Source organism: Barbatula barbatula (genome assembly GCF_947034865.1).
Source record: "Barbatula barbatula genome assembly, chromosome: 13".
NCBI classification, from domain to species: domain Eukaryota; kingdom Metazoa; phylum Chordata; class Actinopteri; order Cypriniformes; family Nemacheilidae; genus Barbatula; species Barbatula barbatula.
The window spans coordinates 9,100,111-9,123,401 of record NC_136776.1 but is presented as its reverse complement, the minus strand read 5'-3'; the positions used below and the strand labels follow the sequence as shown (position 1 = coordinate 9,123,401).

Here is a 23,291-nt window from a genome sequence, read left to right as displayed (position 1 = left end):
ACTGCAGTGTGTCAGCGCCTGCCTTATGATGGTTTCAATGCTGAACTGGATGATGTCTGTTCACTTCACAATAAAACTATCATGCATCTCCTTTTTAGTTTTAGTTTCCACAGTTCACGCTCAGTTTTAATTAAAGGGCGTTTTCATAAGTTTTGGTTTCAACATTTCCTTATTATAAAGGTTTACAAGTGCTCTCAATATACTTATTAGTTATTTATTTTACTTTCAGTCTACGTTTTCTATGACATACTTCAGAAATATAGTTAGGCCCATATGTATAATACTAAGACAAAAAAAAACATGGTTACTATATTATAATAAAATATAATAGGCCTATTGTGTTGACACCATCTGTGTGCTAGTTTGTTAATTTCTTTAAAAATTAAACTATTATATAACTGTGAATGCTTTATGTTGAGTCCTTTTGGTACATATGAGGTAACTTCTACATTAAAGTCCCCGTGAACCGGAAGACACATTTCCTAGTGAAACGGAAATTCAAATGAGAAAATTAGTGGGCGTGGCTTGTGTTGTTCACTCCAAATTGATTGGATGCGTAAAAACAGCTGTTGCATTGATTTTGACATGAAACTGGCAGCAGACTTACAGTTGAGGGGGAGGAGTTTACAGATACTCCGACCAAGCCGTCTAGTTTACGTATTGAAAACCTTAAAATAAATTCTGAATTTGTCTTTCTTTTTCGATCTGATAAGAATCAAAACAGCAATTAAATTAAATTTTAACGGTCGCAAGAAGGCTCTTATACTGGCTGCTTATCTATGAACAGGTGTTGTAACAAACTTGACAAAGTTCTAATTTTGATTACAAGTTGAAGTTGTGGATTTATTTTGACTATTTGTGATGAGGGAAACTGTGCAAAGATGCCAAATTACACTAACACACAAATCTGACCATCCCATTAGGAAAAGACAAAGTGGGAGATTTTCTAAAATGATAAACATAAAATTTAAAATGAAAAGGCCAGGGTCTTATTTTTTTCAAGGACATTTTTTATTTTGTATGCTTATGCAAACCAATGTAAGAATATGTATGCATTTAATTCCATTTACACAAGTATGAGGCTGTTAGTGCCATATACCGAGTTTTGATTCATCTCTTTCATGTAGCAGAACAGTGGCCAATGTAAGTTTTGGTAGAGGTAAAGGAACAAATTGTCTTGTAGAATGAATAATGTCTTGTATTATTATGAAGGTAAGATGTGCTTGGCCTTGGAACTGTGTATATGAGTAAATAATAATGATGATTGGTGGAAAAATGTATAAGAAAAGAGAGCAAAGAACAGTGTTCCACTCTTTTTTAAGCAAAATCTTGGTCTCATCTCTCAGAAACAGTCCCCATAACAGTTTCCATAACAGCCCCTGCTATTAGACCTTTGCCAGGCAGTACTAGTAGCAATGTTCTGTCTGAAAGCATCAACACAACTTGCAGTGGGACTTTTGTCTGACATTGAAGTGTGGGTGTGTCCATCAACACTCTAATTGTCACAGTCTCGTTTTGTCCCCATGCCCTCGTTTTGTCCTACGCTCCGTCACCTGTCCCTTTGTCTGCGATCACCCTCACCTGCCAGCAATCACACACAGGACTTCATTTGTACTCACCCAGTTTTCTTGTTCTCAGTAGAGTCTTAAATGTAAATGTTATCGGCTATGGTATTCACCGGTGGTGTAACTTGTGTTTTTGGTCTTGGATTATTAAAGTTGATTGTTTTGCATCTCCTTGTCTGTGTCTGTGAGCGTGCATGGCGTGTGTGTCAGACAGATAGACGATGTTCTAGGCTCAGCCCTTCATTTATGTATGATCTGCATTGTTGGATTTATCTATGTAGCTTTTTTCAACCACTTAACATTGTCGATTTAAGTCCAACTTTTGCAGGTGGCAAAAGTAGCCAAATCTTGTACTGCTGAATTAAATGAAACCACTTTTATGAATAAATACGAAATATTTATTGCATAACTTTGTTAAAAAATATAAAAATATTCAAATTCATTAGGCATTGACACAGTCTTCCTTGCTAACTTTAAACAGTCAGTGTTGGTCAGCATATATTTGAGGTCTGTGTTTTTCAGCTTTGTTTTTAATGTCTGAAAAAATTAGTCAAATTTCCTAAAAAACCAAACGGTGACACAGCAACTGCCAGTTCATTTATCATTGTTCTCTACCCTCATGGAGTATAATTATCCATATGCACACATTCACATCATTATGGGAACAGGGGTCTTGCCAAGAGGTTGTCTCACTGTCAGGGGAGCACCAGACAAAAAGACATTCGAGATAAACACTTTCTTTAGGGAATATCTAGAGCCTTATGTCAGATGTGTTATTGCAATGTTAACTATGAAAATCCCACTCATAGATCTTAGCCCTTCTGTTCTTAAAAGATCTTTGCTGTTTGTTAATAGTGGGACTTTAAACTTCAGTAAGCAACAAGAAATTACCCTTCCAACAGCAATTCAGCCTAATTAAATGAAAACGGCATCAAAATATTTAAAATGCTCCTAGAAAAGGGAATGGCAATTTTCATTTAAATAGAAGGGGAGGAGAAAAAAAGCTTGAAACAAGAATAATGTTACTTACTGTTGGATATTGGTTTTCATGTAACACAGTGTTTTTACATACTGTTCAATTCCCTGAGGTCCTAATTATAAACATCTCAGTTAGGATAGACAGAGAGACGCTCCAGAGGAACACTAGCGGGACTCAGCAGTCCCTGCTCATTATTTTCCATGTTTAAAGATAATAAACATGTTAAATGTAACTCAACTATCTCAAACATTTTACCTTTTCAAAATCCATGTCTACTTTCAATGCATGGAGAAGAACATGTTTTAAGAATAATTTCAAGTTTATTGAAATTGCAGTTCCTTAGTTGAGTCTCTGCCTGCAAATTTCCAACATACTGTTTCAAATAAAACTCAAATCATTATTTTATGTAATCATTGTTTCATGCTTACAATATGCATTGTTAAAGCTTAACAGAAATATAAAAAGTGAAAGTGCAAAAAGTGCAAAGCATTTAATCTTTAAATTGTGCAGTTGCAATTTTTTTAATACATTGGGAAAACTCAAACAGTCTTAAGCTATATGCAGGCAGAGTTGTATATGTTACAGTGTTTCCCACATTACTGCAGAGCAATCAGGGGTGAGGTGCCTTGCTCAAGGGCACTTCAGTCATGACCTGCTGGCACTGAGATTAGAACCGACAACCTTCTGATCACAAGCCCAACGCTCTAACCTTTAGGCCATTACTCTTATTGTAGTCTATTTGGCAGACTCTTTTATCGAATGGAACTAACATTGAATTGTATTAAACATTTGTTTCCGACTCTGCACAATCCCCTGTGCTCGATGCCATGACCTTGGTGTTGCTGGCGCCATGCTCTAACCACTGAGCCACAGGTACTTCTATGTGGAGCATTTTCTCTTCATGATTCCAGAACATAAAATTCCAGAACATAAAATCAATGTTAATTCCCATTTTAATAAACACCGTAAAATCAATCCAACTGCAGCAAAAACAGACAATCAGGTGAAAAAACAAGCTTTAAATAAACATCTTTCAACATTTCAAATTTGGGAAATAAATAAAATGAAAAAATAATAAACCAAATACTGTTTGGATGGTTTTACAAGCTGGACCTTACAAATCTGACAATGTAAAACAAGGGCTTGTGGCTAAACACGATTCAAATCACAAAATACATTTTTACAATGTTTGCTATGCAATATACCTCCGCTGGAACACAATATAAGACCTGAGCATTGATTACTGATCGAACACCAAAATACAAATCTAGGGGTGTAAGGCATACAGTGTTAAAAGGTTCTGTCATGGAAAACAGCAACGGTCTCTATTCATAATAAAGTGATTGTGCATAAATTCTGTGCAGTGCTGAAATTCTGTGAACACTTCCAACTCAGCATAACATTGTTGTGAAAACATTTCTTCACAGTCTTCTTGGACAATTGGTTATTAATTGAATATTGAATCCACATTCCATTTTTTTCATGTGCAGATAGCAGTGCATGTGAAGAGTTGAAATAAGATTAAAGTGGCTGACCCCAAAGTTCAGTGTGTGGAATGACTTAGCTCATCCTCAATTATCCATCAAACATGTCAGTTTCTTGAAGATTCAATATACAACATAATATCACTGCGAGTGAACACAAGAAAATAATATTAGCTGAGAAACGTTGAGAAACTAAATTAAGGTTAGTCAAAAGAAGTGCTTTCTGTACATGTCTCCATAAAACAATACTTAACAGGATCGCTGTTTAAGAGGAGATCATTACAAACATTAGCTGCAAGTGTACAGTGTGCTGTTCACACTTCTGCAGGGGTGACGTTCACACACGAGAGGTCCATCTTTGGACATTCAGTGTCCATATCGAATCCAGTCTCAACCGTGTCCATCGTATTGCAGCCTGAGCAGTCACTGCGCTGCATGCTTCGCCCCACTCCGTCCACCGGCCCTGACAGAAGTCGGACATCGCAGGCTGTTCCAGAGTCGGAACCCACAGCTTCTTTGGCCTGTCGGATACAGTTGAGCCACTGCTGTTTGTTAAAGGCATCGCTGGCTTGAAAGGAGTGAGTCTGAAGTTGACCTCCACTGCGAAACATCACCTGGAAAAAGTTCTTGGCTAAAAAAGATAGAGAAATTGGTTTGATTTTCCAATACAATAACATGGAACAATAAAGTGGGAAAAACAACTATTATTATAAAACATTATGGTGGTTAAACGCATTACATAGAAGTCCAAATAATGTACTTGGGGTTTGAATATTAATTTGGACTATTTTCTCAGCAAATATAATAAAATATATAATAAACTTGATTAATAAAGACTTTAAATTTATAAATACGGCATACAGTAATTAATTTGATATAGATATACTGTGTATCATTTTATTTAGTTATACCTTTTTTAATTAATTCAAGTTCTGACTTTAGTGTAAGTGAACAATACACCTAAACATACTAGAAATACTCTGATCTCTTCAGCTATTATGTAACATAGGTAAATTATTTATGTTACATTTGGGGGAGGAGGAGGAAGAGGACGTGTCGAAGGAAAAGGAGGAGGAAGTGGACATGTTGAAGGAAAAGGCAGAGGAAGAGGACGTGGAGAGGAGTAGGAGGAAGAAGGGCAAGGAGACAAGTAGTCTTTGATGAAATTCAAGCCACTTTAGTTGACCATGTCCTTGTCCATGGTATGACTTCTAACTTCTTTCTTCCTGCATAAAGAAAGCGGCACGAAAAATGGAGCGCAACTTTAAGAAAACTAAATTAGAGGTATTTCGAACTGCCTGGAAGGATAGTATTAAAAAATACAGGAAAGCCCTAAAAACGTCTAGATCTGCCTACCTTTCATCACTAATAGAAGAAAACCAGCATAACCCTAGGTTTTTATTTGATACAGTGGCTAAATTAACCAAAAATAAATCGTCAGCGACTTCTGATTCTGTATACCAGCATAGCAGTGATGATTTTATGAACTATTTCACAAATAAAATCCAAGATATTAGAGAAAAAATTATAACTATGCAACCAGAAGTGAATCCCGCTGAACAAACGACTAACTACAGCGCCTCTAAGGAGAAATTTCGTTTATTTTCTACTATAGATTTTTTTTTTTTTTTTTTTTTTTTATTTTTTTTATTCATTTGGCAGACGCTTTTATCCAAAGCGACTTACAAGTAGTTTTTTTACAGTGACACATTACTGCAGAGCAATCAGGGGTAAGGTGCCTTGCTCAAGGGCACTTCAGTCATCACCTGCTGGCACAGAGATTTGAACCTTCTGATCACAAGCCCAACGCCCTAACCCCCAGGCCACAACTGACCTGGGTCACGACCAAAAGATCACGATGAACTCTCTAAAATCATTAGATCATCTAAATCAACTTCATGCATGTTAGACCCTATACCTACAAATCTACTGAAAGAGATGCTCCCAGAAATTATAGATCCTCTACTTAGCATTATTAACTCATCTCTGACATTAGGACATGTGCCTAAAGCATATAAGGTGGCTGTTATAAGGCCCCTTGTCAAAAACCCCATCTGGACCCTGGAGAACTAGTTAACTACAGACCTATTTCGAATCTACCTTTCTTATCTAAAGTTCTGGAAAAAGTAGTTTCAATTCAAATATGCTCCTTCCTCCAAAGGAATGAGATTAATGAAGATTTCCAGTCTGGATTTAGAGCACATCACAGTACAGAGACTGCTCTGATTAGAGTTACAAATGATCTGCTTATGGCGTCCGACCAAGGTTGTATCTCCTTATTGGTGCTGCTAGATCTTAGTGCTGCATTCGACACCATTGACCACAGCATGCTCCTACATAGACTCGAAAATGATGTCGGTATTAAGGAAATAGCTTTGAAATGGCTTAGATCTTATTTATGCGACCCTTTTCAATATGTAGCAATAAACAATGAGGTATCACGCAAATCGCAAGTCCAGTACGGTGTACCACAGGGCTCAGTCTTAGGGCCTATGCTCTTCGCATTATACATGCTACCTTTAGGAGATATAATAAAGCGACACGGAGTAAGCTTTCACTGTTATACTGATGATACGCAACTTTATATTTCCTCGAAGCCTCATGAAACACAGCAATTCCATCGAATAGTGGAATGCATAGTTGATATAAAAAAGTGGATGAGTAGCAATTTTTTATTACTGAACTCGGACAAAACTGAAGTGTTACTTATCGGACCGAAAACCGTCCTACGTAACAACCAAGAATACTGCTTAACTATTGATGGATCTTCCATAAAACCCTCATCTTTAGCTAAGAATCTTGGCTTGGCTTTATATTCGATAGTACAAGGTTACCAACACCTGTAAAATTGCGTTTTTCCATCTTAAAAATATTTCTAAACTACGTCATATGCTGTCACCATCAGATGCAGAGAAGCTTATACATGCATTTATGACATCAAGACTAGATTACTGTAATGCACTATTAGGTGGTTGCCCTGCAGGCCTATTACAAAAACTCCAACTGGTCCAAAATGCGGCAGCTCAAGTTCTTACACGTACAAAAAAGTATGAGCATATTAGCCCGGTTCTGTCAACCTTGCACTGGTTACCTGTAAAGCATTGCATAAATCTTGCTTATTACCTATAAAGCCTTGCATGGTTTAGCTCCTCACTACTTGAGAGAACTTCTCACGTATTACAGTCCATCACGTGCACTACGCTCTCAGGTGTCAGGTCAGTTGGTAATACCTAGAATTTCAAAATCAAGTGCAGGCGGCAGATCCTTTTCCTTTCTAGCGCCTAAACTTTGGAACAGTCTTCCCTGCACTGTCCGGGAGGCAGACACACTCTGTCAGTTTAAATCTAGACTAAAGACGCATCTTTTTAATCTTGCATAGACTAGACTATCATAATATATATATTTCAAAGATCTAGGCTGCACTAGTTAGATCAACCGGAACCAGGGACACTTCCAATAACAACTGATGCATTTGTTGCATCAAAGAGTGCAGAACAGTACTCTACTCTCAGCCAGTCTTGTCTCATTGTTCCAAGGTTACCAGAGCGGGCAGGATGCAGTCCAAGGTAACCGGAGCGGGCAGGGCGCAATCCATTCCCAGACCTGACAAATGCTGGACGAAGGACGTGGCGACTCTACAAAACTTCAGTCGTTATTAGATTATTAATGATAATTTTAAATCTAACTTTTTTATTTTGCCTTGTTGTGCAAGCACTGTTGAGCTTGTGCAGAGCCAGCAGTTTTTGCCAGAGGGGAACTGGAATCCCCTGGTTAGGCCTGGTTTCCCTCTGAGGTTTTTTTTTCTCCTCCAATGGAGTTTTGGGTTCCTCGCCACCGTTTGCATACTGTTTTGCACTGTTTGCCTGGCCGGGGGGGCTGCTAGAATTTGATAGTCTTATTTAATTAACACTGCAAATAGGAATTTATTGTGTGTCTGATATTTGACCTGTGTTTTGACTTCCATAACCTTTTATGTTTTACTTATAGTAAATGTTTTCTTGTACAGCTGCTTGTAACAATGAAAATTGTAAAAAGCGCTATATAAATAAAGCTGACATACTCTCCCTTTCTAAAATCTAAAGAGGAGTTTTTTTCGGCATGGTGGTGGAAAGTGTATGACCGAGAACCTATATCTGTGCTCACCTCCTCCAGGCCATAGAAGAAGCCTGCTTAGACATATCAGTAGATGCATGCCAGGGGTGGATCAGGCATTCAAAACGATTTTAACCTCGCTGCCTGGCTACTCATGGGAGGAGGGGAAAAGGCGCTTTGGACGCGTACGCCCAGCCGCCGTCGGCCTCACTCAAGAGCCATCCAACACCTGTGCGAAAATGCTGGAAGCAGCCCAACCTGCAGCTCTGTAGATGTCTGCCAGAGAAGCACCCTGAGCCAGTGCCCATGAGGAGGCTAAACCCCAGCGGAGTGAGCATCACTGCAGTGGGCAGGGGCCTGAAATCGGTAAGCCAAGTGATGGCGTGAAGGGGCTTGGGTGCACCGGCAGAAAGACGTGATGGGAAAAGGGGAGAGCATGCTCTTGTCCTGGTTGACCTGTAGGCCCAATCGGTTGAGGTGCTGGCGCAGAAGGTCCCTGTACATAGGCAACAGATCCCATGAGTGAGCCAAGATAGGTCAGTCGTCAAGATAGTTCAGGACAGCAACACCCTTCTCCCGGGGGGAGTGAGAGCAGCCTCCACGACCTTCGTAAAGGCACAGGGAGACAGGGCCAGACCAAAGGGGTAGGAGGCTGTACTATTATGCTCGACCCTCGAGGGGCAAACTGAAGAGACTGTGTGTATGCGTCCTTCGGGTCGATAACCACGAACCAATCCTGGTGTCAGACGGACATCGCAGGGACGTTGTCACCCCTAAAACATCTCGGCCACAGGGACGGGCTTGATTGCCCCCTTCTCCAGAAGGGTGGGGACCTTGGCCCCGAAGCAAAGGAGCGATCTCGCCTCTCCTGAGATAAGAGAATGTCCCGAACTTGGGCGGGTGCCTGGCGAACCAGATCGTGTAGCAGAGACGGATCATCCTCACTAGCCAGAGCCAAACTAGCCAAACCGTGGTATCAGTCGAGTAAATCAGAGAATTCTTCTAGAGATTATTAATACACGGTGATGGTAGATGGTAATACAAATACTGGATGTACCAGGCATTTGTAAACAGCTGCAATTCCTCCTCCACGTCCTGTTGTCCAGGGACAGATTTAAAAGGTGCAATCCAGAGGAACAAGGTCAGAAAAGGCTCTAGAGTCTCCCTCTTTTACTCAAGTTTCCATCATAAATAGGAAGTCCAAATCCTTCAAGGTAAAAAAGTAATGTAAAAGTTGGATTGTCCAGGGAGCGAACATTGATTATTCCCATCCTAAGCGGCGGGGGCTTGTAAGGCAAATAATGGCCTCGATTTAATCAAACTCCTCCACTGCAAATCCGTGGAGAGGAAGGACGTGCGACCTGACGATTCAAAAGTTAAAATACGAAAAAATCTACACAATGATTAGTGAATGAGACCCATTGTTCTCAAAACACGTTGTGAATTAATCCCATGGAGAACATAGTGATTGTAGCATTGGTACAACGGTGTCATTCCTTTTATGTACTGTATGCCATTTTCATGTAATATTGTAAGGCAAAGTGAGTAAAAAACCTTTTGTAAAGATAAACATTATAAATCAGACTTTTCATAGCTAAAAATAATTTAATAAGATTTGAGATATTATCCAGCATGCGCTTTCTACTTTAAAGAGCCGTGCACTCGCATCATTTAAACAGTCATTTTGTTTTACCTCACTGACTGACACATTTCTTTCGCGGTTTATTTAGTTAGTTCTTTATGCATACCTGCCAGAATGCCATTCTTTGGTATTACAAATAATTAACATTATTGGGCATCACAAAGTTACATTGCTGGAACATTAACACCAGACATATTTCACAAAGTTGAATTTGGATTGGGAGGGGCATTAGCTTAGCTGGCATAATGGCCACCTGCTTAAGAGACATGGCTGAGCACACAGACTCTTGAAATTTTCAGTGAATACAGAAATTAAGTTTATGACTCGAAATCAGTGTTTAATATGATCTAGGTTTGGGGAGTAGTATTTTTAGGTCAAAGTGGCTTTTGAAAAGGGTCATAATATGACGTATAAATCCCCCTTGCAGGATGAAACTCACTGCGTTCGTTGTTACTGAAGGCTCCTCTAATAGAGCCGCCCAATCGGATCTCTCCGTCCTGAAGGTCTTTCCACTCCAGATCTCGCACTGGGACTGGCTGCCAGTAAAGCTGATACCACAGCTGCTCATTAAGTGTGATTGCCCGTGTGATCACCAAAACGTCCTGAAACAGGAACACGTGCAACTTCTGCACATACAGAGAGATTTGATTAATACTGGGACAGACAGTTGTTTTGTAAAAACAAGATAATTTGCAAATTCGCAACCGCAGAAACGCAGCAGAAGACAAAAGATTTTAGCGCTCGTCATTGACAAATAAACACACAATGAGAACCTCACTAGGATGGGATGTTTGCTGTGACGGATTTGAACGAGCCTGAGGAGGACAAAGTATTTGATACAAGATGTTTAAAATGAAACAAACAGGGGATTAGTTTATGAACTGTAATTTTTCTGTCGATTGCTTGAGACTTTGCTGGCTCATATCAAATCCATTCACAGCAAGACTGAATGACATAGGCTACTCTTTGTAAGTTTTATTTGAAGTTATATATTTACAGTGTGTTGTCAATATGAGGAAAATTGTCATTAATACACACTTAACCCATCATCAGAACGTATAAACACAAGGTTTTTCATACTATAAATATGGTATTGACATGCACATTTTCAGTTGATCCAAATAAATTTGAGTACCAATTTGGTCTAACATTTTCTGCACCAATTAATAACAAAGCTTCTTTCTATAGGCTCTGCCTCTTTTGAACGATGAGGAAAACCAAATCTGCTGTCACCTGCAGTTAAATGCAAAGAAAGGTTTCATTTAAGCCAATTTAAATACATTTACATACATTTGCCTTTTGTGTACAAATAAAAACAAATTTAAAACTATTGTGCGCAGTCTACAGATTTTGAATGGCCCCGCCAATAAACGTACAGTATATGGAAGTATACTATAATGGTTTCCATTGATGCTTTTATGACGAATTAGTGATGACAAATTATTTTCTTGGCCATTGGCGATTTCTTTACTGACATCTGACTGGCAACTGACTAAAAACTAAAATATATTTGTATGAGACTAAATACAAAGAGTGAAGTTCTTACGGCTCCTCTGTTGTTCTTTAGCTCTCCATGGCAGCCGAGGACTCTTGATCTGTCGATTAACAGATCCCTGTGTCCGTTCTCCAGATACAGCAAACGCTCTTTATAGTATCGGCACTCAGACTCACCTGTCTGTGTATTAATGGCAGCTACAATGCTTTGGATCATGGAAATCTACAAAAGTCAGAAAAGCAACAGAAAATACAGATATATTAAAAGACTCTGTAACCAATATATTTGTTATTATAAGTGTATCAAACTTTGAAAGAACAAAATGGCAATAGGCCTACAGCTACAGTGAACAAAATGCCAAAGACAAATACGTTTATTGCAAAATGTAATGAACTCACAGCTTCATCAAGATTTTGGCAGTCGGGATGGTCGTTGGGAGTGTGTTTTTGGATCTCTTTCAGGAGCAGCGGGTATTTGACCAGTCGACTGCGTGGGATGTCCAGAAAGTTCCAGAGATCTAGTTTGCGACTAAAAGGCGATTCCAGACAGCGCTGAAGGAAGTCACGAACCCGATGGTCCTGTTTCTTATGATCCAGCAATGCTTTTGCTGCAACCTGGTTACTGCAGTAACTTTTGTAGCTTTCAAGACAAGGAAGCTGGAAAAAGAAACAACAACTGATTTCAAAGAAAATGTTTATTGTTAATAAATTGGACTAGACAATGCTGATGGATTTCCAGAGCAAATGCTTTCAAGGGCTGTTCAAGATAATGTTAAAACACACTGCCAATTACTGTATTTGAAGCCACATAATCCAAAACAGATCAGTTGTGGCCTGGGGATAAGAGCGTAGGGCTCGTGATCAGAAGGTTGCTGGTTCAAATCTCAGTGCCAGCAGGTCATTACTGAGGTGCCCTTGAGCAAGGCACCTTACCCCTGATTGCTCTGCAGTAATGTGTCACTGTAAAAAAAACTACTTGTAAGTCGCTTTGGAAAAAGCGTCTGCCAAATGAATCAATGTAAAAATGTAAAACAGTTGAGGATAACAACTAAAGCTTTGTTACATAACCAAATTTCTTTAATGAAAAAAGAAACAGGCCGAAACTCTGCTTCACCCTACATGCTGAAGCATCACACATCATGTCTTCTTCACGGTCATCACATGTTCTGAATCATTCCCTTTTTTAAATAAAAAATGACTGATCTGTTTGGCAATGGTTTTGCTTTTAAAAAAGTGATTTATGACAACCGCTCACATGCAACATTTTATTGTGACTTCAGTTGCTGTTTTCCGTTTGACAAGAAATTGCTCTCACCCAGTTCACTAAAATATGACCCACATGATCGGTCGAGCCGTCCGGCTTCCTGGCATCTCGCAGGCGACTCAGAAGATCTACAAAATAAGAGATTTAAATTCAAAGCTTTTATTGTCATATGCACAGTTGCCTGTTTGATAATTTTCGAACTTTCCGTTTCACTGCACATGTTTTTAAAAGAATACAAATAAAAAATAAAGACCCTTCATTCTGTAATGCATATGGATTGTGTGAACATTGTGTGATCATCAATGAATCCTTAAAGTGTTTAATAAAGTGTTTAAAAAAAACAATAAGTAGAGTAAGCCAAGAAACTAAAAACTGTGTTTACAGCCAATTTTCATCGACCTATGCCAGTAAACATACAGCAGTGTCTGCTCTAGTCAAATAAAGGTAGAATGCATGATTCTGTTCAGAAAAATGTTTGTCGTGCTGGTTGGAAATCTCTTCATATCCTGATAGAAAATCAAGAAGTATAGCAGTCAAATATTTTTTCGTATACATATATTTACATTTAGTAATTAAGCAGACGCTTTTATCCAAAGCGACTTACAAAGAATTCAGGGAGCAATAAGGAGTATGTCATAAAAGAGCAATAGTATGATTGGTCCTAATTCAAAGTTACTAGTTTCAACAAAAGCTAGACCACTACCTGTTGAGAGAAGAGAGAGGGTTAGTGTTTTTTATTTATTTATTTTTCATTTGTCTGTCAAGTATTCACGGAAGAGATGGGTTTAAGTGGTTTTTTTAAGGTTGTGAGAGATGTGGTTGACCGGACTGTGTTAGGAAGAATGTTCCACGAGGAAGGAGTTGTGAAGGAGAATGAGCGGGAAAGCGATTTACTGCCCTTATGAGAAGGCACTACAAGGCGCACGCTTGATGGGGTGTAGAAGTGTAGTAGGGTGAGAACGTATGCTGGTGCAGATCCAGTGATAGTCCTGTAGACAAGCATCAGTGACTTGAATCTGATCCGGGCTTCAACCGGTAGCCAGTGGAGAGAGATGAAAAGGGGTGTCACATGAGCCCCTTTGTTGAAAGACGAGGCGTTCTGCTGCGATTTGAACCAGCTGGTGTGGTTTGATAGCCTTTGCAGAAAGACCAGCAAGGAGACCATTGCAGTAGTCCAACCTTGAGATTTTACCAGGGCCTGGACAAAGGAGTTGTGCCGCACGCTCCGTGAGATAGGGTCTAACCTTTCGAATGTTGAATAAGGCATATTGTCTTTGAAATGTGATCATTGAAGGACAGCTGTTCATCAAATATGACTCTGAGGTTCCTGGCTGATTTGGAGGGAGTGATTGTGGAATTACCAAATTGGATGGTGAGATTGTGTTGCACCATGGGGTGTGCAGGAAACATGAGTAGTTCTGTCTTGGCCGGGTTCAGCTGGAGGTGATGCTCTTTCATCCAAGTTAAGATGTCATTGAAAGGCATAGGACCAAAAAACGTTCAACCAATAAAAACATTCTTGGCAAACATTTTGACGATAGCCATTTGTTGAGACTGGTCCTGTTTACATATTCATCCAACGTAATTTGCATCCCATTGTGCAACCAGTTCACGCAGACATCAAATGTCATCAGAGTGATCACGCCCGCTGTTTCAATATAGAGAGAATGGCGGAGAAGCAGCAAAAACCTAACTTGCGTGAGGAACCCTCGAATAGTAAATTTAAAAAACGAAAGACATTTTTTGTAAAAGCAGTGATGAAAAAACATAAAAAAAACATTGTAAAACACGAATTAACATCTGTGCAGCTTTTACAACTCCGGGAGGAAAAGGGTATGAACGACAACAAGTCTCTTTTGGACAGCTTCGATAAGAAATGTATTGGTGTTTTGGAGGAGGCGTGGCTTTGGAAGGTGATTCACATGGAGTGGATTCATGATTTCAGTGCTAGCAGGCTAAAGTTAGCACCTTAGGACATCATGCATTTTGCCTTTAACTTCGTCAATTAAATTGACAAAAACTTAAACAAAAAGAGTGAATTCCAGTCATGTAATATGAGTTATAAAATGTTTTCCCTTTCACATTTGAGATTTGTTGCATTGTTTAGACACCCATTTGCAAATTTTCAACATTTATTTCTGTTCAGAGTTCCATTACTCTATTATCAAAACAATAGATTGTTTTGATGATGGATTTCATTGACTCTGTGACAGCCAGTTCATGTGTGCAAATCTTAGTTGTTTCCTGTTGTTTCCAGGATAATAATTTGACTCACAGAAACACAGACATTTCGAGCCATGGGATACGCCTTCTGACAGTGATCAATATAATATGATTTAATCATAACATTTTAAGTATTTTTAGCTAGGTTATGTATAATATAGACAGAAATGAATCCAACTGCAACATTAATGATTCGGTGTGTTTATATGTCCATCTAATCATTTCTGTTGTAGTGCTTGTGACTGCTGTGCTCTCTGTTGTTAAAACCTGTTACACCTGAGGTGTAGTCAAAGACCTTGACTGTTTCAGCTGTTGTACTAGCCTTTATTTTAACATATTTGAGTTGAATTCAAAAACCTTTCTATAGACATATTTCATATAATTGCTATCTTATTCTTCAAGTCCTCTGGATAAAGGTAAAGAGCAGAGACTGCTGGCAGTGAGTTGTATTGACAGATTTCAATCGAAAAACTTAGATGCGCAGATTTATAAACATGGCATTCTTATGTTCTTTCGTTTGAATGTTGCTTTTTCAAAGTTAAGCAAAGTGCTTCATGCCAGTTGACACTGTAAGGGGTCTATTTGGTGTTTTGCTTTTAGTGCGGACAAACATATTACTCTTAATTTTGGACCTGGCTAGGACACAGTCTAAAACACACACTAGTAAGTAAACATCCATTTTTGCTCACCTTCATGCAGAGGTATGAGGGAGTCCAGTGTGCCGAAGATTTGATTGAGCTCAAGCTCCGTCATGATAGACAGTTTCAGCATAGGATCACGGTATGCCTGAAACCACATCTTACGTCAGGCAAACAACACTGAAACACTCAGGACTGTTGATAGGGCACTGAAAGTATTTGGGAATGTAAACACATAAACATTGAATGTAGAAACTAATTTCACCACTGGACAAATGACTCGATAAATGATCACTTAGCACATCCTTAGCAACTGACACATGCTACACTACACCATGTGTTTGTCTGTTGAGTATCTGTGTTAACTATGACAGAATCAGGCAATGCTCTTCTTCTGCCTGCCGGTCATGTCATGTGACCTCTGACCTGTCAGCATGAGATGGTGATTTTACTCCAACTGTACTCCAAGTCTCAAAAGGAGCTGTGTGTTTTAATGCTTCACACTGCATGAATAACACAGTGTACCTTCTTGGCCAACTTCAGGTCTTCAACCAGGTCCTGTTCACCCTGAGACAGCTCAAATATGGCCTAACGAACAAATGACAGAAGAGATGTGACAAGTGATAAGTGGTAACTTTTGTAAAAGATGCAACCACATAACCAAACCAATGTTCAAACCAACGTTTTTTTAAAGGGGTGGTGCAATGGTGTGTCATGCATTCTGAAATTTTAAAGTGTTAATTGTGTTGGACGTATAACATAGTATTTCTGTGCTCGATACACTCCCCCAGTGCTCGAGCAGTTTTCGGAAAGCTTTTTTCAAACATAAAATATCATAAACTAACAACTTTTCTTACTCCCTTATTGGACAATTCACATGCATCAACCATGGAGAGCGGGAGAAGGAGCATGCACACAAGTCACTTTCACCATATTCTGGACATGAACCGCACGCGGTAAGTGAAACTGATGTCTGTGTTGGAAATTTGTGTGCACGTGCCTTAGTTTCGCTTCCCCTCACACGCGTTGCATGTTTTCGGAAATAATCATACAGATGTATCTCTCTTTTATAATTGTGATCAAACAAAGGACATTTGAAGAGTGCGATACTATTCTTTAAGTACTCAAGATTACCATGAGATATACAGAAACTGTTTGAGTTATGGCCGCATTAACCTGGTCAACTAGCAAAAAACGAGTTCTGTGCTTGATACACTCCCCCAGCACTTTTAATAAGTCCTATTCCCTTTATTTGGCAATTCTCCCGGAAAAGCACGGGGAGGCGAAAGATATAGCCCACCCACGCGCCAACCGAGCGAGACCTGCTTACCATCAAGATTGGAGACGCTGTATACAAAATTGGCTCCGCAGTGGGCCTGCAGCTGCATCTCATTACTCTTGTGATAATGAAGTTTAGGCGTGTCTGTTTGTTCATGGCATTTAAGTGACGGATGTTATATAAACGGCGGATATAATGCTGTATTATATATTATTCGAAACTGATAGATGGAGTGGTGCAGTGCTTAAAGATGCCGGACATGAACAGCATGCCTTAAGTGAAACTTAGTCATATGTCTGTGTTTTGTTGGCAATCGGAGAAACATAATGCATAATGTAATCAACACAAACTTTTGGTGAATCAATGGTTATGCAGGGATAATGCGATGATGTAGGCTATTATGTGCTTGTGATGAAATTCCTTCCCCCGCACACCCCCAGGAGGTCGTATTTTTGTCGCTGTACGGTGATTGCTTACTTGTCTGTGACATGAGAAAACAAGAAATGTGCTTTAAAAGACTGTTTGAGAAGCTGCATATACGTGAGAAACTGTGATTATCCGGCTGCACATCTTTCAGCAGCAGCTGTCAATCATAGAAGTGGGCAGTTACACCGAAGGCTCTTAAAGGGGAAACACACAAATCTGACTATTCCTGAGAGGATTAAAAACAGGCTCGTAAAAAAAGTACTTTCACAAGTTTGGGGGGCAAATTGTTTATGTAATATTATAAATACACCACAAAAAATTAATTCAATAAAATAAACATTATGCCCTGACCCCTTTAAAATTTACATATTTTATAATAGTTTAATCACAATGAAGTGTGAGATTCAACTGATGTGATCTTACCTCTTGTCTCTTGATCTGTTTAGAGGACAGCATATGTCCCAGCCCCACATCAAAGGTCTCACTCCATAGTTTGCTGTCGCGTCGTTTGGAGATGACAGGAGCGGTCTGTCTGCTCCATGGTCGTGGTGCTATGGTCTCAGATCTGCCCTCATTGCGGAAACTGATGGAACGCTGATGGTGAAGAGGAACCATGAATACCTAGTATAAAACTAGTAAGAGGCTTTACAGAACCCTTAATCTGTGTTTATTTTAGTGTTCAAATGTTTATGAGCCGTATCTAGAGGTATTAGACCAAAGCCAGCGACTCATTCCTCCTACTGTATCAGCAGAGGGAGCCCTCTGCTAAGAATTAAACTCACTCCATTCATTCTACACTTCCTGCTTACATTTGCTGGGTTGTTAGTGGCAGCTTGTGACAATACATTTAGGTGGGGTGGATTTACATTTAGTCATTGCGACTTACAGAGAGTTCTGGGAGCAATAAAGCGATATGTCATACAGGATGCTAATATAATATATGTGCTTATACAAAGTTATTAGTTTAAACAAAAGCCTGAACAATACCTGTTGAGAGAAAGAGTTTGTATTTGTCTGTCAAGTATTCACAGAAGAGATGTGTTTTAAGTAGTTTTTTAATGCTGTGAGAGATGTGGTTCACCAGAGTTAGGAAGAATGTTCCTCCGGGAAGGAGTTGTGAAAGAGAAGCCGCTAGTTTGCTGAACGCAGGGTTCTTGACGGGTTGTAGGAGTGTAGAAGCCTCAAAACTGGAGTGTTGAGTTCCACCTTGTTGGGACTGCCTGGATTAAGTTGTACTGTGTTAGGCCAAGGTCCCTCTTGATGTTTCTCAGTCACATCTTGGCCAAGATGGAATGTTGTAAGTGAGTGAAATTTCTTTAGCATGGCAATCACATCTATCATAGCTCTTTGGCTGGCCAAACCATCATTCACCACCAGCTGCAACGAATGTGCTGTGCAGCTAAAGTCTGGAATATCAGCAGGCCTCAAGCCCTTCACCAAGTTCGTGTCATTATCTCGCAGGACAAGAGCTACTGATTATAATTTATTACAATTGTATTATTTTGAGGGAGGGGTGGAGTGAGCAGTTGGTTGCAATTTGCACGCTTATTCAACATTCGAAAGTTTAGACCCTACATCACTGAGCATATGGCACAACTCCTTGTCCAGGCCCTGGTAATCTCAAGGTTGGACTACTGCAATGCTCTCCTTGCTGGTCTTTCTGCAAAGGCTATCAAACAACTTCAGCTGGTTCAAAACGCAGCAGCACTCCTCGTCTTCCAACAGCCCAAAAGGGCTCATGTGACAGCCCTTTTCATCTCTCTCCACTGGCTACCGGTTGAAGCCTGTATCAGATTCAAGTCACTGATGCTTACCTACAGGACTATCACTGGATCTGCACCAGCATACTTTAACACCCTACTACACTTCTACACCCCATCAAGAACCCTTCGTTCAGCAAACGAGCGGCACCTTGTAATGCCTTCTCATAAGGGCACTAAATAACTTTCCCGCTCATTCTCCTTCACAACTCCTTCCTGGTGGAACATTCTTCCTAACACGGTCCGGTCAACCACATCTCTCAGTGGTCAGAGCATTGGGCTTGTGATCACAAGGTTGCCGGTTCAAATCTCAGTGCAGGTCATGACTGAAGTGCCGTTGAGCAAGGCACCTTACCCCCTTACCCCTTACTACTTGTAAGTCGCTTTGGATAAAAGCGTCTGCCAAATGAATAAATATAAATGTAAAAGAATTAGAAAATTGGCTAGCAAGTGTTTAATCAAAGTTAAGATTTAGGGTAAGGTTAGGGGTAGGTGTAGGGCTTTATAACCATCATTTTAATACATTTTATAAATATAATGATTTACACTGTTATTATTGAACTATTGACACCCGTCTAATTATTTCGGCAAGAAATGCTGCCATTTTCTCTTAGTGTAAACATAGCCTCTTGCTATTTAAACTTAATGTAAATAGCATCTTTCACTAACTTGGTTAACTTGGGGTGTAAATAGCAGTAGATACTATTTGTACTGTATATGACTACAGTTTTATTACAAATTAAATGGTTAGATGGTTTCTTTTGTAAAAACCATGGTTAATTTGTGTTTACCATTGTTTATTTGTATTTTCTTTCTAGTAAATTTTCGAAAGAAACAACACATCTCCCTGTTAAAGAACTGAAAAGTACTGTAAGCTTGGGAAACAGAAATGTATTCAGCCCAGTACAACCAGACAACCAAAACTTTTTCCTTACTAAAAGACAGATAATTGTATATCATATTATTTAATATTATATAAACATATTGCATAAAAGTATTGCTATTTTACGTATGTGTGGCACAGGGAGGGTGGCACCCTATCGCCCTCTATTGGCCAGCTGCCACTGGTTGTTACCCAACCAACCATGTATAAAACAACCCAGCATTTGAATGTCTGAAAACAACATACAAAAACACTGCCATATAAAATCACTTCAGACACTAGCTCCGTTTCAGATATGGCGCTTTCCTATCTGTATTCTGCATTTGAGCCCAGCTGTACATACAGTATCATAAATGCGTGTACCTGCAGTGTCTGTCCGATCCGCTTGAGTGGAGCAGCTTTAACCGGAGGGATGAGTCTCACCAGTGATGTCACTCGAGACAGATGCTTCACCCTTTTGGTGCTGGGCTCCTGAAGAGCACAAATAAAACCAAGATGAACTAACTGCTTAGGTCTCATCTCCTTTGAGTTGTACCAGTCTATTTGATGTCAGAAAGCAATTCATGATGTTACTAGTTACGCAGATTCAGCGCTTTAGGCAGAACAGGGGAGTGTATTATACCACCAGATCTGATTATGTAATCCAGATTACATGTAATTTTGTTTTATTTACAGTATAACGGATAGTAACGGATTACATGTAATCTGGATTACATAATCAGATTATCGATTTCCGGGTACCAATTAAACCCTATCGCTGCTGAAAGATCGCTTCAGGCAGCCAGGAATAGCAGAGGACATCCGAAGGTATGTGAGAAAACACCTCAACATCTGCCCACAGGAAAACCCCTCTCTTTCCATTCCCTGGCGTCCAAAAATATGAGTTAAAGTTCATTATCGATTTAGGCCGTTTTCAAATTTGGCCTGTTTCCTGCGATCCGAACATGAGTGCAATTGTCCCTTGCTTGATATTGTGATATGAATATGATTACCACCTCTGCTAACAGCACTATGCAAAAGCATATAGACAAAACAACCAGAGTTCGCTTGACAGCTTTCACATTAGCATTTTATCATGCGAAGCGTTCCCAGTTTCGAAATAAACTTCAAGTGTGAAAGTCAATTTAAAAAAAAAATCCATGTACAGCTGTGTTATGTAGGTTCATAGCCACCTAACAATAATCTGTCTTTCTTGTCTTTTGCTGCAGGTCACAAGAACAGATGCTTTGGAAGTTTAAGTAAATAGAAAAGAGCACAAGTCCTTCAACATTACAGCCTCATACATGAATGTTACACAAGAACTAAACCTCTTTCTTCTTATAGATGTATCTTTATACCTTCAAATGAAACAAAGATGCATGTTTTTGTTATTTGCTTGCCTTTGTCCTTAACTTTCTTTTAATAGTAACAAATTTCTAATCACAATAATAGTGAACATCATTATCCCGATTATCAATATTAATCCCGATTTTTTTTAAATGTTCTGGAAATGTAAAAAAAGCACTGATGTTAACCAAATTTGATATTGAGTTTACCTGTAAATGTACTTTTGCTTGATTAACATAAAATAAATAACATTAATATTAACCATGGCACTTGGACTTCTTCGAGTCATGGCTACCCCGCGTCCTTAAAATGACCACAAAGGCCGGCCGCATATAGATGGTGAGGGGCCACCACACCCTCGTACTGAAACCGGACCCGAACAGGAGCCCCAGATCGCTGCTGCTACGATTAATGGGGTCTCCAGGGTCTCTTTTTACAGCGACTTCTCCTCGACGGTGATGAAGAAACGCAAGGCATACGACGTGATGAAACAGCGGCTGCGGGAGCGAGGGATGCCGTATGCTATGCTGTTGCCAGCCACTCTACAGGTGATGCACTGAGGCTCCAAAAAGAGGCGGAGGTACGCACTTTCATTGACTCTCTGCCTGAATGATGACTTTGAGAATAGCCGTAGTTTTCCTACTCAGCTGGTTGGTCATGCCTTTACTGGATGTTGCCTACTCTTGATCAATCTGAACACTTTGAACATATTAAACATTTCATAACCGAGTTGCGCGGCTGCTCGTAACCCAAATATTACGTTTCCACCTTATTTTGTTCAAGCTGAAATCAACCATTAATAAACTGATTTTTTTAATATTATGTTGAATATTTCCCCATGCTGTGGGGCCCCCTAGAGGGCACCAGTTGCACTGGCGAAAAGACAGCCCTGAGGATTTGCTCTTAGCTTAAGTGATATAGTTTTATGTGTTTTTCAGTATTGTTTTCTTTTCCTTTTTTAATTATAATTTATCTGTTTTTGTTTTGTTTTTTCATTGACTATTTATGCATTTTATTACTTGTGAGGTGTCCTTGAGCGAACTTAAATCGCTCACAAATAAAAGGAATTATTATTTAGAGGTGAGGTCTCATTAGCAGCATGTCAATGATTTTGTATTTTGTATATTAAATGTTGGGTGACGCAGCAACAGTCTTGGTGAAGCAGCAGTCTAAAGCAATCCAAATGAGCATAACCTTCTGAAACAATAGACCCCTGAATGGCAGCCAAAGAAAAATTATAATACTAATAAAATAAATACTAAAATATAATATTAGAAGGTGCCACAATCCAAAACACATCTGGAGCAAGAGCTTACACATAGCACATAGGTTAAGATTGCATCTGACTATTCATTCTTATGCATGTAGTATGAGATGAAAAAGGAACACACAATCGAAGAGGCAACAAAACAGAATATCCTAGCTGGCAGCATTAAGTGGCTATAGTGGCAACTCTAAATCAATCATGGGAAAAGATTTTCATCTGGTTTTACTGTTCCAGTAATATACTAACACATTCCAGGGCAGGTTATGTTCTCGATTCGTGGTATATGACTCGTGTGATTCAGCAGCCATTAATAAACAAACGTTGTACATCCACATCATAAGGGATGCAAAAGACCTACTGAGTGGGCTTTCAACCTGCTTTTGTTTTGACCACTTTTAGACAATTTTGATCTACAAACAAATCTACTGATATGAATTCGTATTGCCTCTTATTGACATTGTCAGTCTGACACGAAGAAGAAATGTCTGACAACCTAAGACCAAAGGCAGATACAGCTACTATGGCTCTTAACTTATGATGCATTCATGGTTAGATTGTGTAACCAAAGAAAGGATAAAAGACACATGTTAAGGTCACTGTGTTTATTATAGCTGTAGGGGTTAACAGCCTGTTCTTTAAACTCAACCTGGCCTGCCACTCATACAGTGACCTGTGGCTGACACCTCTGTGCAAAGATCTAATGACAATTCCACATGTTCAGAGAGACTTGATTGATATGTGAAACAGAACAGAGAGCTGAAGCATATCCTTAAAAAAATACCACGATTATGGGACACCTGCAGAACTGTTCCTAAAAGATTCTTAATAAATGTGCAGCGGTTCCACAGTAAAGAGTTTTTCCATTATTAATTACATACCAGTCAGTATAAAATTAGACCACATTTTTACAGTAATTAAATACACACACACGCACACATATATGTTTGATTCAGCACAATACAAACAAGC

The 23,291-nt window shown here is 39.4% G+C and overlaps 1 protein-coding gene across 3 annotated transcripts in view; it reads right to left on the bottom strand.

The window, feature by feature from the left end:
- Positions 1 to 3,327: 3,327 nt before the first annotated feature.
- The window catches only part of arhgef3 (Rho guanine nucleotide exchange factor (GEF) 3), a 34,976-nt gene continuing 15,012 nt past the window's right edge, over positions 3,328 to 23,291 (bottom strand). For 2 of the 3 annotated variants that reach the window (XM_079471312.1, XM_079471313.1), the window contains 9 exons: positions 20,093 to 20,200; positions 17,510 to 17,680; positions 15,907 to 15,969; positions 15,433 to 15,529; positions 12,572 to 12,648; positions 11,656 to 11,913; positions 11,309 to 11,479; positions 10,202 to 10,388; positions 3,328 to 4,659 (listed from right to left, as the gene is read on the bottom strand). In XM_079471312.1, coding sequence (XP_079327438.1) covers positions 4,343 to 4,659; positions 10,202 to 10,388; positions 11,309 to 11,479; positions 11,656 to 11,913; positions 12,572 to 12,648; positions 15,433 to 15,529; positions 15,907 to 15,969; positions 17,510 to 17,680; positions 20,093 to 20,200 — 1,449 coding nt within the window. In that variant the 3' untranslated portion in view covers positions 3,328 to 4,342. The remainder of the gene's footprint in view (positions 4,660 to 10,201; positions 10,389 to 11,308; positions 11,480 to 11,655; positions 11,914 to 12,571; positions 12,649 to 15,432; positions 15,530 to 15,906; positions 15,970 to 17,509; positions 17,681 to 20,092; positions 20,201 to 23,291) is intronic. The other variant, XM_079471314.1, reaches the window with a different exon arrangement.